This window comes from Rhinolophus sinicus, chromosome 16, assembly GCF_057876585.1.
Source record: "Rhinolophus sinicus isolate RSI-liver-muscle chromosome 16, RSI-T2T, whole genome shotgun sequence".
NCBI lineage: Eukaryota > Metazoa > Chordata > Mammalia > Chiroptera > Rhinolophidae > Rhinolophus > Rhinolophus sinicus.
The window spans coordinates 45,439,640-45,455,214 of NC_142516.1; the positions used below are offsets into that span (position 1 = coordinate 45,439,640).

At 39.2% G+C, this 15,575-nt stretch overlaps 1 protein-coding gene across 1 annotated transcript in view; it reads right to left on the reverse strand.

Moving 5' to 3' along the window:
* The window catches only part of GDA (guanine deaminase), a 67,931-nt gene that overhangs the window by 21,195 nt on the left and 31,161 nt on the right, over positions 1 to 15,575 (reverse strand). The window contains exons 3-7 of the mRNA XM_019736678.3: positions 12,676 to 12,847; positions 6,453 to 6,540; positions 3,997 to 4,102; positions 2,530 to 2,557; positions 1,263 to 1,370 (exon numbers count right to left, since the gene is read on the reverse strand). Coding sequence (XP_019592237.2) covers positions 1,263 to 1,370; positions 2,530 to 2,557; positions 3,997 to 4,102; positions 6,453 to 6,540; positions 12,676 to 12,847 — 502 coding nt within the window. The remainder of the gene's footprint in view (positions 1 to 1,262; positions 1,371 to 2,529; positions 2,558 to 3,996; positions 4,103 to 6,452; positions 6,541 to 12,675; positions 12,848 to 15,575) is intronic.

Consider the following 15,575-nt stretch of genomic DNA (forward strand, 5'->3'; position numbering starts at 1 on the left):
AAAATAGCAATGTTCTAAAAACGAGTGTTCCACCTACAGGATGAGCTCTATCCCTGGCCTTGAGGAAATCCTAGACCACTGAAGAAATGCATGGGCATCAGAAGAGAAGAAAGAAAACCCAGATGATTAAGTCATTTTGATAAATTTGGGTAAATACACACATACACACATCCACAGCAAGGATTATGCTTGATTTTGTTGTGTGTTGATGAGGTTCAGGACACACTATCCCAAAATATGGCATCTTGGCATATTAAATATATGCCATACTAAGCTGAAGGAGTTTGAGAAAATGACAGAACCAGGAAGGTCACTCTAACATTACCTCTCCTTCCTCTCCTGAAACAGATCATAAAACCCACACGTGAGAGGTGCCCGCCCTAAGTCAGTTTCATTTTCAGACCCAGACAGGGACCCTAAGAAGGCAGAGGAAAACTTTTTCCTCCCCTACAATTGTGTGGGATTGAATCAAAAATTTAAATATCAGAGACTGCAAAGAAAGAAAGAAAGTAAACAAAGTGGGGAAAGATGAGAACAGTTAATGAGCCCTAAAAGAGAAATCTTAAAAACAAAAACAGCCTCCACCCTACAAATGATAAACAATCAATGTGTTGTCCTTCCCCTGACTTGCCCTTTGTTATAAGATAGTCAACACTTCAGAGGGAAGATCTTAGTGCAGTATGTAATGAAGCTTGGATGGGGGAGGGGAGCCTCCAACTCCCAATTTTAACGCAGCTGGAAGCTTTAAAAAGTGTTTCATCCCTAAATTGCAACTGCATGATGACAAAGTAAGATATACCTTTTTTGTTCCTGATTTTAAATTAAGAAACTCAGAACAAAAGGGCTTTTAAATGCATTTTTTCAAGTGGAAATTAAGTTCTTATTGCTTTTCAAATAATAGGTGGTTCCTTCAAAAATGAAGGACTAGAAGGCTGAGCAAATATCAAATAAAAGAGAAGTAGGAAAGAAACGCATTACATATATCCTACGGAGAAGAGGTAAACCAGTCTGTCATTGATCTTGCTTTGGTTACTTATGTTGTCCTGATCTCTTCAAACCTGATCAGAGACAATTGAGAGTAAAAAGAACATTAGGTTTCTTACTGAAAAAACAAATGAACTGGATTTAGATGACGTCTGTAAGAGCCCTCCGTGGCCCATGAAGCTATACCACTAGGAGATCTCAGTAGAAGAATTGGAGATTAGGGTACCGTGAAGTCTTGCAGGTCTGGACAGTGGCAGAAACAGGAGAAAAACACCCACCTGAATGTGCAAATCATTGGTCTTCGCGATGTTTCCAAGTTCGCCCAACAAAGTCTCAGAGCAGGAAAGGGCAAAACGTGGTGTCACTATGGGCTTCACTCTAGAATACTGGAAATAATAAAAACCAGTTGAGAAGGAAGCTATGGGTATCATGAATATACAGCATATCCCAAAAAGCATTTCATACAAGATGATTTTATATCTTCATTTTTGGGGACAGTCCCCCTTTCCAAGACTGGGTAGAAGTGCTGGGTTTCATGGACACGGCTCATGGCTGAGGATAAAGGAGAGTATGTTCTACAGCACCAAGTTCAGTAGAAGAAGATCTTATCCCAAATGATAGACATTCCCTGCTGCACAACCACATGAAGGCGCAGACGAGTGACCTTTATGAAGAGAATTGAGAGGCAGAACAAGAAACTTTAAAGGAGAGTGCTGGGCAGACTACAAGTGTGGTGGTGGCCTATTCCACTTTCTAGATCTTGGGGAAGTATGCTGGCCATGAGAACTGTTAAGTTGAAAAATTTGCCCTGACATCATCCAAGGTGAAGGGCAAAGCAGGAAAAAAGAATTCATAAATGGATGGTAAGAATAAGGATCCAGAATGTTCCACCTAGGTCTCCCAAGTTAGATTGAAAGAAATTCTGAGGTTTCCTATGGTTTCTGATCAGATCTCAAAAGATGGCAAGGGAAGGGTTTGGCTTGCCAATCTAAGAGATTGTATCATGGAGCCACAAAGCAGCCTGCTGGGGATGGGGGCAGGAAACAGCACCGCCTCCACAGGCTCACCAACCCCAGGGCTGGTTGAGTGCCTGCAGGCCATGTGACAGGCACACATTTACGGACCAAAGCAGCCCGTGGCAGGGGTATCAGGGCTGGACAGCACCTGTGTGTTATACCAGATCAGGGAGTACAAGAGGTGGGAGCCAATATTAACGTAGCCAACAAACTGTGCCTCAATTTCCAATTGCCACCAATTGTCACAGCCATGAAGCCCTGCCCCAACTCCCCAGAGACCAGTCCTGTGAAATTAGAAGGTCCCAGAGGAGGGGAAGAGAAAACCACTGCGAAAGCAAAAAATGCCTGACCTCATTGAGCCGAGGTGACGGGTCCACTGCGAAAACAATTTAAGGGTCTAGGAAAATACTTCTGCGTGCATGGAATAAGCCAAATGTACACAGATTAATCTCCACCAAACACCTTAATACCAAACCCTACAACTAAGACAAAGGCAATCCAAAAACAAGTGGGCAATAAGTTTACTTACGTTCTTTTTGAGCATTTCTGACACAAATCTGAAATAAAGCAACAAATGGGAAGTTAGAAAATTTAGGCATTTTCAAATAAAAATTTTGAAAGGGTGAAAACATGATCCTTCCATGTCCTATTTTCCATGCAAACATTGCTAACACTGCACATGTTTCACCACCACTAATTAAAGATTAACAAGTAGTAATTACTCTGCTTTCTCATTTGCAGCCAGAGAGATGGAGTGCAAAATCACAGGGCAATGAGATGTTGTCATCTAACATCAGCTGTCATCTAACATCACCTAACTTAAGCTACCAGTGTTCCCACAGCACTCAAGCTTAAGCTCCGTTTGGGGGAATATTGCAATATGTTATGCTCCTGAGTCCTGGTCTGTGCACCTGGAGGGGTTTAGAAGCCATGGGGCTCTCTGCTCCTAATTTCCCTAAAGTGGAAGCTACTTGTTCACACAAGCCCATCACTTATTTCCAAAGGCAGAGTCCCACTAGGCCCGCATGCTGGAGTGAGGCAGAAGGAAGAGGCCAGTGGTGGCTGTGAAAGTGTTGGTGATCTTACCAATTCTACCTGTAAGGTTGGTGCTGTCTCTATGGCCTAGGAAACAGCTAATTCTGCCCTGGCTGGAAGTATGTGCTAGCTATAGCTTCCTGCCTTCTGGTATTTCTTTGTTTCAGAATCAAATGTAAATTAAGGTTTACTCTGACCACACACACAAATTAGTAGAAAAGTTGAGCAGACGGTCACTGCTGAGGGGAAGGTGCATGATTCCTTCTGTCTGGGAGCACACAGCAGCCCCTAAGCCACCCTTTTCAGAGGACACACTTAAGGTGAAGGAGACCTGGGGACTAAAGAAAAGACGGACTTCTAAAATTTGCATCAGGATATGTTTGGTCTTGAGGAAGATTTAAATCTAAAGAAATTTCTTCTATGTATATCTTTTGGATGTTGAGTTACATACAACACAATTCCTTGTCAAATCCTTCAGGCACCATGGAAAAGCCATTAAAGAAACGTAGGAAAAAATACTTATAGGATCAGTAGAATACCCCAACGTGAGATGAAAAGGTCCAACCCAGGTTGTACAAGAGTTAACTGTAATTTAATGAGCAGGCCACATATACATAAAGCAAGTACAATCTATAGATCTGGAGAAGCTCAGATCTATAATAAAGGAGAGGGTTAGGGTAAATCATTTACTTCAAGAAAGAGTCCACCATTTTACAAAGGGGTTTACCCTAGGACTCCTATAACAAGTTCCCAGAAGCTTTAAAAATGTAATTTGATATATAAAAATAATGTTGACGTACATTTTTTTTTTTTTTAGGACCAGATTAATTTCACAAAGTTGGGCACACCCACAAAGTGACATATGTTCATCTCACCTAGTTTAGAGATGAACCTCTCTCCATCTCTAAGCCCATCAGTGCAGCAGAGGGACCGCCCACAAGACAAATCAAGACAAACATACCTCTCTGTTTCCTCGATTGATTCCTCAGTGGTTTCCTTGTATTCTGGAACCGTGTTATTCAAATCCATGCACACTTTGCCCACAAATGCCCGCTGCCCAAATTTATCTGTGAGGCAGACACAAAAAGAATCTAAAGTCATATTTCTTTCTCACACAGTACCTTTTCTGAGCCTTTTCAAAACATGTTTAATTAAAATCATTATGAAAACATAAATGAGAATGTGAAAGGTCATCCATCATCACACCACTTAAGAACAGTAACAATGAAACGCCGCTAAGTTCTCTAAGTACCATGTTTCCCCGAAAATAAGACCGGGTCTTATATTAAGTTTTGCTCCAAAAGACGCATTAGGGTTTATGTTCAGGGAATGTCATCCTGAAAAATCATGCCAGGGCTTATTTTCTAGTTATGTCTTATTTTCAGGGAAACACAGTAGTGAATATTCTTCCATCCATCATTTCAACCACTACCTCCCCCATCCTAACTCCTAGGCTGGCCAGGTAACATTCAGGTGTTGTTTACTTACTATTCAGCTTTTCCCTTTGCTTATACAATTTGTCTATATTTTCACTCAAGTCATAACTATCCTTTTTATCACTTGGAAAGAGAGGGGACAGCCTGAGTCCCGGGGAAACACTCTATTACACCACGACATAGCTACGCCTTGTTTCTTCTCTTTCTTTCTTCTCATCTTTTCCACAACTCATAATCTCCCTGCTGTCTCCTACTCTACCACTGTCCCATGGATGGAGTCCCTCTCGATACTCTTCCTCTGTTCTACAGAAGAAGTAGCATAGTCTAATGATAAGAAAATGGGCCCTGGAGTTCGACAAACTCGGTTGGATTGGACTCCTTATTTCTCTGATTACTTCTAGGATGGTGGATATTATTTGTTTAAGGTCAAAACCTGTATAACCTGTATGTTCCCAGTGTTCTCTGCTATGTATATGCAGGGTCACGAGAAATATATCCAGTAATGTATGTAAAGTGTCTGGCACATAAAGCTTAGAACAGATACTTATTCTTAACTGAAGCAATATCAATATTATTTTTAACTGTAGCAACACCAATATTATTATCGGTGAAGAATTTTATTTAGTCCTATTATCAGCTCAGCACTAAAGAAACCTAGTTTTCCTTAAAGGTGCTACAGGAATGCTATTACAGCTAGAAAGTTGAATCTACACTGGGCCACGTTAATGCTTTTTTTCCAATGTCTCTACCTGTGTCATAAGAATCTTTCAGGAGTGTTTCTACCTCTCTCTTTCCCTGTAATTCATTTTAGTAACTGGCCATCAGATTATTCTTCTTTAAAACACCACCTTCATCACATACCTCATATGGCTCAAAGCGTTTTTTGAGTTTTGGATGCATATTCAAATCTCTCCACAATTTGAACCATCCCTTCTGCCTACCCTCCTCTCTCAACCCACCATGCAATGCGTCCTGTCCTCCAGCTTCAGCTACTCGCTTCCCTGCTTCCTGTGTCTGCCGTGGACATTCCTATCCCCACCCTCTGTCCATGTCATGTCCCCTGCCTGAAGGACATTTTCCTCTCTCTCCATTTTATCTTCCCTTCCAAGCCCAGTTTAAAGATTCCTTCCATGAAGTCTTTCCAGATGATCCAGCTCGGGGTCCTCACTGTCTCCTCCAAAAACGGCAACAGTTATTGTCAGCATCACTGTTCAGGCCTATTGGCATAAACTACCTTTGTCAGTAAGTATAGTGTCAGCACATCAGCCAACAGCATTTACTGAGCACCTGCCCTGTGCTCGGCACTCTGTTGGGTACAAGTTTTAGAATCATCAACCTCAATCAAGACCCAGTGCTGCTTACCAGCTGTGTGATTGATGCATGTTATATAACCTCTCTGAGCATCACTTTATCCATCTGTAACACAAGGACGTTGATAACTCCCTCAGAAGGCTGTCTGCAGCTGAGCTGAGCTAATCCATGTAGAGTGCTCTGCACAACATCAGATATCTTAGAAAAAGCACTACAGCTGTTCCTAACGTTATTAATCAATGTGTGTAGTTATCAATCAATTAGTCCTGTCTGGATCCTCAAGGGTAGAGGTATGTTCTGTTTCATTGTGTTCCCAGCATATAGCTCCGTGCCCTGAGTCTAATCAACAGCTAAGATATGTCTGTTGATTATCATAAACTGTTGCCATAACTAGAATTATTAAATTTGCTCCCCAAAGCCCTAAATTAATACATAAAATTCAAACTCGCACATTCTAGAACCAAAAATCGTAAGTAAATAATCAAATTACTTAAACAATAAAAACATTCAGGGCCACAGTAATACACAGACACCTAATTACTTGCAAGAAATGCAATGCTCAAATTCTAACAATTAAAAAGCAGGACCACCCACAAGCATAAGTCACTTTCAGACATGGTCTGGCTGGCTTTGCTTGATGTGCCCACAAATCATGCTTTCATCTCCTCACCTGTAATTTCCGCAAGGAGCAGAGATGCATCAGTGTGAATTGTTCCAAAGTAACAAGCTGTGGTTGTTCCATTCTTTAGTGTTCGCCTCTAAAAATAAATCACAAAAACCACGGGTCACATGTGCCCAGAATGTCACGTGGCATAGAAAGATGAAAATAGAATTCTAGCTTTCAATTTTAAAATGTTTTTATTTAAAGGTATGCCATCTTGATATGAAATACAGTTAAGGTAAATGGCAAAAGTATTGATATCCCAAAAAGGTGAGCTAGAGAAATTGGTATTTTTGATATCCTAGATTCATACCGTTCTCTGTTACAGAATTCATAAAATGTGGTACTAATTAATTTCTTATGTTTTAAGTTTGTTTAAGAATATGCAAACTTTATTGCATCTGGGAGTGAATAAATGAGATTTTTCTATCCATAACAGGGTAAATTTATTCAACCAGATTTCTAGTTCAACCTGGCAGATTGGTCACACATGTATCTATCTCCTTAGCAAATTTCCACTAAAATAACAGTAAAGGAGTACAAAATTTATTAACCAACAAGAAGATCATGAGAAGAGACATGAATAGCAGAAACATTTCAACATCTCTTTGGAAGACAGAGAATATGGATGAGAACCTGAAAGCAACTTAGAGAGAGAGAAGCAAGTGGTTGTTAACTGGGAATTGTCTCAATCAACCACCCCTAACCTGTTCCTTGCAGGAGGGATTTACTCTTTGTAGAAACTGGAGAGTAGTTAGAGGACACAAGCCCCAAAGGACAAGGTGAGGCATAGGCTGAAAATAAGTGATTTAAAAAAAAAATTAGGCTCACCTCCAGGCCCCCCAGGTAATCTTGCCAAGAATGCCACATGTACTATTCCCACCACTCCTGGCAGGACCGAATGACTATTTGCTAGAAAAGAGGAATAGCTCTAGAAGAAAGATATCCTCACAATGACATGCAGGAAACTGAAAAGGCTATTCACTGCATTGTTGTTCATCCTGTGATGAAGTTCACCAGTCAACAAGTGCTATCCTAACCCAGATCTTCCAAATGGCAACTCAGAGCATCACTCTTACGTATGTTCAAGGTTTGACAGACACTGGAGGACAGCTGCTATGAAAAGGAGAACAGGGAAGAAAAAGCCTGGAAAAAAAAAATCTTAGAAGAAACAGGCAATCTGTAGGATCAGAAGGAATCACAAGTAAAAACTGAAAACTATGATGAACATTCTCAAAGAAATAAAAGAAGATATCACATCCACAAAACAAGAACAGAATGTTATGAAAATCGAGAACAAGAGTTCTTCAACAGTAAAAATTTTACAAGTGAAATTTGGAAGTCAATAGAAAGGTTGTAGGATAAATTAAAAGAAAAACCTTCAGGGGAAAAAGAAAACACTTTAAATGTTAATAATGGGGAAGAACATGCCCTGTCTCAGACAGCAGCCTCTACTCTGCTTCATCCAATCGTCGCAAAAATCAAATGACAGCCCAGTGGTGTCAGTCTCAGATGCCCAGATACTTGGAAAATCTGGACTTTTATGTCAATCTTTTCCAATTTTAAGACACTTGGCACATGAAATAACATATACCTGGTTGATGAAAGAAGATGATCAGAGCCAGTCAGCTATGAGCAAGGATGAGCTCAGCCTCAGAATCACAAGTCCGGAAGAAAAGCCAACACCATCACAGACACCTTGAATTCAACCTCTGGCTACTACAGAAATGCCCAGATCCTGGTGTGTGCTTAGTAAATATTTATTGAATGAACACCTGAGGAAGCAGAATTACTAAGCAACAAATGACATAAAATGAACTAAAATTAGTATCCTTAAAAGAATAAGATAAAGTATTATATCCTTGAAAGAGGAAGAGGCTATTATAACAGTAAGAGTGAATTAATGACTTGCAAAATGGGCCATGACATTCTTTAAGAATATAATACAAAAGTATATACAGAAGTTTTAACATTTTTCTAATAGAAGTTGCCAAAAGAAAAAGCAGAATGGAGAGAAGAATATACTCAAAGGAAAGAGAGAGAAATAAATTTCCCAGAATGGAAGAAAGACAGGAGTTCTCATATTGAATGGACTACATATTAAAGAGAATGAACTGGAAAAACAGATCTCTAAGGGAAACTTCAGACCATCAAGAATGAAGAGAAAATCTTAAAGACCAGCAAATTGCCAAAATGGGAATCAGATTGACATTAGCACATCCGATGCTTATAGGCAAATCGTTCCAAATAGAATTCTCTCTACAGAGAAAGTGCATCATTCAAGAGTCAGAACAAAGTAAAACCACTTTTGGTAATTCAAGGATGTGGACTGTTTATCACTTGCTTTACTGAAAAGGATTATCAGAGGCTATATTCCAAGAAAATGAAAAATGAATCCAAAAGGAAGGCAGGGAACCCAAACAACAAAAGAAAAAGTAAAGTTCATTGCTAAATTAAGTGCAGATGTTGAAAAATAACAAAATGAAATTAAATTAGTTTTAAAATATTAAATTTAAAAGTTAAAACTTATTTTACATTAAGCATAGATGTTGAAAAAAATAAATTGGAACTAAAACCTCAGATAATATAACATAGACCATGGAGGCGGGGTTATATCATAAAGAAATGAAGAGCATGTAAGTTTCTTGTCTTGTCATATGGGAGAACATAGAGGAAAATGATAGAAGACTTGTTTAACACTTTTAACAACTTAATCTAATAGAGATATAAAAAAGTCACACTGACAGAGAAAACACAATCTTTTTAAAAATGTACAGAAACATTAACCTTTTTTTAGGTCATAAAGTAACAGACTGAACTAATTCCCAAGAAAAATAATCACAGAAGTTACATCTACTAACTGGAATAAAATGAAACTCAAAATGAAAACAAAAGCGTAATTGAACATTTTCTAAATTCTCAAACTTTTAAAACCCGTTTCTAAAATCTGGCCTTGAAGATGAAATCAAAATGGAAAATTCTGGTTATTTATCAACGAGAACACGGAGGTGCTACGCAGACACTGACAGAGGTCTGTCCTCTGAGTCATGGGAGAAAAGGTTCTCATTCAGAAAAGTTTCTTCTGGATGAGAAACTGCAGTTTCAAACTAGAAAGACTAGAAATTTCAAGAATCTGCCCAAATTATAGTTATAGGGGGAGCCCGCAAAGGAAAAAAAAGAAAGGAGGAAAAAAAGCAAGAAAAAGACCCCCGCAGCTGCTCTTGTTTGTTTCCACTGAGTTTAGCCCATTTAACAAGCCAGCTAGCTACGTGTCTGTGACATACGTAATTGAAACAAAAATAAGAGTGATGCTTAAAAATCTTACTAGATGGGCCATCTAAAATGCAACTACTTTCCTTCTTCATATGTTCTGTTTGGGCTTTCTAGGCCCCTATTCCACCCTAGTTTCTCATAAGCTTTCCAAAGGGCTCTTCCACTTAGGACAATTTTGTATTTTTCCCATTTATAACAAAACCTATCAGGAATAACATCAAACTGTTGGCTGGATTTCCCAACCTTTTCTCAGCCTTCCACGGCTTGACAAAAAGGATTCTGAGGCCAAACTTTCTAAGCTCAATATTCGATTCCAAACTTAAGGTGACAATGAGCTTCAAGACCAGTAAGCCAACAGTCTCTTCATAGATTAGAAAATTTCCATGAACTAAAGTAGGGGGAAAGAGTGGCCTTACTCCCTGTCTTTCCACCTTGTCCTTTAAGGACTTTGGAATTCGAGTCATGTGCTGAATCTCTGACAACCCCATAGAGTAAGCATATTCATTCTATTACGCAAGAGAATATTTACAGTTAGTTTGTCGTGGCACACTTACCAAGAATCTCACTCTCCAGTCACCTTGACTATAATCTGTACAATATATACAGATGACGTATGCCAGAATTACTTGAAACCTATATAATTTTATTAGCCAATGTCACCCCAATACATTTATTTTAAAAAAATAAAACTGAAAAAATACATATATAGAGAGATTCCTGAACTTTCTACTCTTCTTAGTTCATTCGAGTCCAATTTAAAACTGTACCTCTCACCCAGTTTGCAATGTTTAAAGGGAGATAGTCCAGGATTGATTTACTGGGATTTTTTTGCTTTAACAATCACAGGAGATGTTTGCTAATATAAACTTGAAATCATTTGCAGGTTGACTTAGCACTGTCAAAATCTGTGGTGCAAAACTCCGGGGTCTTGATTGCCCATATGTTGAAATACAGATGGAGGACTGTTTTCTGAGGGAGAAAATCAAAAACAAAAATGTCTTGGTTCTATTCATGGATACTGCCTTAGTACCCCTTTGTATTGCCCTGGGCAGTCTTCAGCCTAGAGACAGGCTCTAGTTAACAAATCTTAACTTTCTGAAATAGCTGTCAACCATACCCACGGCTCATGCAGTTCTTAAAGTGTGTGGGCCTGCCCATAATCAGAAACATGGGATGTGTGCACTGCAAATACTTGTCGAGGATAACACCTATTTTGTATTCACTGGCATCAAATACTGAACTAAATCTCTGATTTGAAATGCTATTTATGGAGTATGAAATGAAGGATGCATAGTTCTAGGTACTCTCTCAAAACATAAAAGACATATCTGGACTTTTTGTGATAGCACCTTGACAATATATATTTTGACAACATAGTATGTAACTATATCAACATACTGGGATTAATTTTCTTAAATTTCAGTAGGAGAAACAGATATGCTTTACCTTAACAAATGTTATATTTTTGTAATATACACACAGTGTACATTTCAAAGTTGATTTCCCTTTCTGGGTCAGCTGCTAGATAATTAAAGCCACATTTGTGACAAATCTAACAAGTGTGTGGACCGCCATGGCATACATTTACCTCTTGGTTTTATTTTATTTTTCCTCTTCCCTTTTTTTCCTTTGCTGTGATTTCGTGACTCATTTTCTTCTGTTGGATACTATGCAATTTTAAGATATCTCAAACCCTTTTTAGAACAATGCAAGGTATAAATAAATTTTGAAGATAAAAAGATGTGGTGTGGTTAACACGGTTCATGAACGCAATGCAGCAGCAACTTCATACACAGCTTTAGTCCTTCTCAATTTTCTGGTGTTATGTGGATGCATGCTAAATGTGTAAGATCCACAATTACACTGAATTTATAATTAAGTGAGGCAAGTGTATAAATGATAGCACTTGCTTTTATTCTTCAAGGCTTGAATGATGCAAGACCAGGGAACCTGGCAGGGGGACTGGTCACTATATAAGGCTTATAATATTGTCATCATCACATAGTCTTCATTTTAGGAGAAAAACCAACAATGGGTCCAACAAAAATGCAGGCATGTTCAGATAAAGTGTGTTGAATGCTACGGAGTAGTCATCAGATACTAAGAAGGTATTTGCAGCTTTCATTCTCAACTGCAGAAGCTGTGTCTGGTTGCTGAGTGGATTGGGCATAGGGTTGGGGTAGAAAGAAGGGAACTGATTTCTTGAGCTAGTGGAAGGAAGGTCATTTTCAGAGCCTTCAACATATAGTTGGCACACACTACAGCCAGGTCCAAAGACTGAGCTAGCCCCACAGTGCTCTAGTGGTGTTCATGCTCATCACATTCCCAAATGCTTTGAAATAGGGGACCAGCCTATTTCCCCTCCCTGCAAAGCTACCAAAATAACGTGACATCCTTCTAACTATAATCTGTCATTTTAAATTGCCTTTGGGTATTTTTGTAGCGCCAACACATGGGGCACTTATCATGTGTCAGGCACTATTCTAAGAACATCACAAATATTAACTTGCTTAATTATCATAACAATCCTATGAAACAAATACTATCATTCTCTCTATTTTTTTACAGATGGGGAAGATGAGTCGCAGAACGTTCCAAAGGTTACACAGCGATTCCATATGGCAGCGATTCCAGAACAGTATTGTGGATTGACAGGAGTAAGGGAACACACATATGCATTAAACCCAAATTTAGTAAAGGAAAACACAAAAAGTAAAAGAGTGTCATGAGAGCCCACCAGACTGGGGATTTGGGAATTTGAACTCAAGTTCTCTCTTTGCTAGTGACTAGCTGTGTTGGTGAGATGGACACAAACTCACTCGAAAGAACTAAAGAAATCTCTATAGTCCACCTAGCCTTGACTGTCTGTTTTATACTTAAAATTTGCCCCGAGAAATGGACGCTTCTCCAGGTGACCAAACATAATACACCGACACTCACTCACACGCAGGATACTTACGACAACTTTGGTGTACACTTCTTCGGCAAAGTCGATGTTCTGGAATCTGAGTTCTGTAGGAAAGGTGTACTTGGTCAGCCACTCCAGCAGTGGCAGGTCTAGGTTACTCCCAGCAAAGTAATACTGAGGGGCATGTATGTGTGTATCCACCAGCCCGGGCATGAAGAACTCACTAAGATGAGAGGAAAAGAATTTAATGGCATTTGCAGTCATTCCCCATATCTTTTAAATCATGTTTTCTCTCAACAATGATTTAATTGTTCACCCCATATAGGTTTAGAGCGGATGCAATCAGACGACTCAATTCTCCTATGATTTAGAGATCAAGAAATGAAAATGAAGCTCTGCTAAGAGAGCTATGGCTCCTAAGTTGGAATGGCTGGTGTGAGGTTAACCACAGATGATAAAGCGAGGAAAAAGCACAGCGTTGGGCAGAGGCAAGGGCAGTCATAGCACAAGAAAGGAGTGAAGTTATGTTTTCGTTTCATGACTTTTGTTCTCACAATTGGGGATTGTAAGACAGAGAAAAAAGATGGGAGGGGAGGTCTTCCGGTCTTCTAGAGCTGTGCTGAGGAATTACACAGCAGAGAAGGATGCAATATGGATTCCTCTCAGCTATTAGTCACTGACCTCTCCAGAATACTTCAGTCCTTGGGTCTTTTATTGTCTCCACCATAAAATAGAATGCAGTATGACTTCTTTATGTAGTTAAATTGTTCAATCAAATAATATGTCCCAAATAGCTAATATGTTTAAGAAACTCAGCTAAGCTTTACAGGGACTCCAAAGAAAAATAAGACATGTTCTTGTCCTCAAAGAGATTATAATCTAATTGAGGAGGTTAGGGGTGAATGAGGGCATCTGTGTGTGTGTGTGTGTGTGTGTGTGTGTGTGTGTGTGCATGTGTGTGTAGGTAGGGGAGGTAGATCTGGTCAAAACATAAAAGGTTTTAGTGAGCAATTTCACACCTAGTAATTTACCCAAGTAAAACAAACCACATGGTTACAAAAAGGATTGTACAAGAATGTTTATAGCAGCTTTATTCATATGAGCCTCAAATTGGAAACAATCCAAACACCACAGGGAAGTTGATAAATAAACCGTGGTATACTGATACAATGAAATATTATTCAGAAATGAAAAAAGATGAATCACTGCTATACACAACAATATGGATGCATCTCAAAGACATTATGATGAATGGAAAAGTCCAGACACAAGAGAGAACATATTGAGTTATCCATTTATATGACATTCAAAAGTAGGCAGAAGTAATCTATGTAATACAAGTCAAACAGTGACTACCTGAGGGTGGCTGGAAACTGACTGGAAGGGATACAGGGAACTCCCTAGGATGATAGGAATGTTTTATATTTTGGTTGGTCTGTTGGTTACATAGGCATATATTTGTCAAAATTTATCAAATTATCATATATACCTAAGATCTATGCATTTCACTATATTAAAATGTTTCCTAAAACAACAACAAAAAAGGGTCTTTTGAAAAGGTTTTGAATGTTCAATTTAGTGAATTAACAAGTATTTGTTATTCTGTAGCTAAGAAGAAGGGAATCATGAGGACATTTGTTTCTTTGTTTTTTATTTTCTTTGGCAGAACTGTGACATACTAAACCTTGGGTTTAGAAGATCTGGTGGTGGTCGGCATGTGTGGGAAGACCCCTTCAATCTCTCAAGCATGAAATTTTTGAATAAAGATTGCGGTGATAGGAACAGAAAGGATAAGTAGGAATACGAGAGAAAGCACTTGGTCTTTCATTAGCTCTAGGAAGCAAAGGAGAAGAATGAGTCAAAGAGAGTAAGTTTTTGAGCATGTGAGGCTGAACATATGACATAAAGTCAGAGAATTTAGAAGGAAAGTCCATGTAGAGGGAAGAGTGATATCATATTAAACCTTGGAGGTCAAAGTGTGACCTCCAAGTTTCTAAAAAGCAATCAGAAATGTGGGATAACAGGTCACAGAAGAGCTAGAGATGAGATGCAGATTTGAGAGTCTTTGTGTAGGTGACCCTAGGACTCGGTGGTGCCAGGGATTTCTGTAGAAGAAAGAACAAAACTGAACCTTGAGCAGTCCCCTCTGTTTAATGAGTAAGACCGAGGAAGAGAAAGTCACGCCCAATCTAGGCCATTACTGTCAGGAGGACAGAGAGGTGTTGAGGACAGCCATGAAGGCAGGGAATACAGGACAGTGACTCATGTCAAAAACTGTAAGAGTCAAGGATGTGTGGCTTCAGGAAAGACCCTGAGAGCTCTCAGTTCTAAGCAATGATGGGGAGGAGAGAGCCATGAATGTGAAAGTTGAGTGCTAGAGAAAGTACTAGAAAGACGGACGGCTCCCTTTGAAAATATTTGAAAGTTGGAACAGTAATGTTGGCGGGGAGTGAAAGTCATGCTTTGTTTATCACGTAGGAGAAACCCAAGCATGTTCTGAAGGTAGCAGAGGTAAAAGAAGGAAAGGAGAAAATTCAGGGTATAAAGCCTTCAGAAGCAACAGCACACTGGGAATTTATTGCATCCGAAATGTGACTTTCATTCAGGGAAGCTAATAGTCCTTTTTAGGAAACAGGAAGCATTGTAAAAGGCTTAGTAATAGAAACATTCACACAATCATAGTCCAGAGTTTATTACAGATATCAGTACGTGCTAGAGTGTGGACTGTCAGAACTGCACACGACAGAAGTCACTGAGTCCAACTACTCATTTTAGAGAGAGAGCAAAAGGAAACTCGGGGATTGGCAAGCTCATTTTCAGATGTGCTGTTTGTTAGTGATCCAGCCACGATTAGAACTCAGTTCTCCACTGAAGACCTCACTTACAGCTAAATTGTAGCCATCAGAAACTAAGCTGGAGGCAAAGCAGAGATGGGGCTTAGAAGCGGAAGC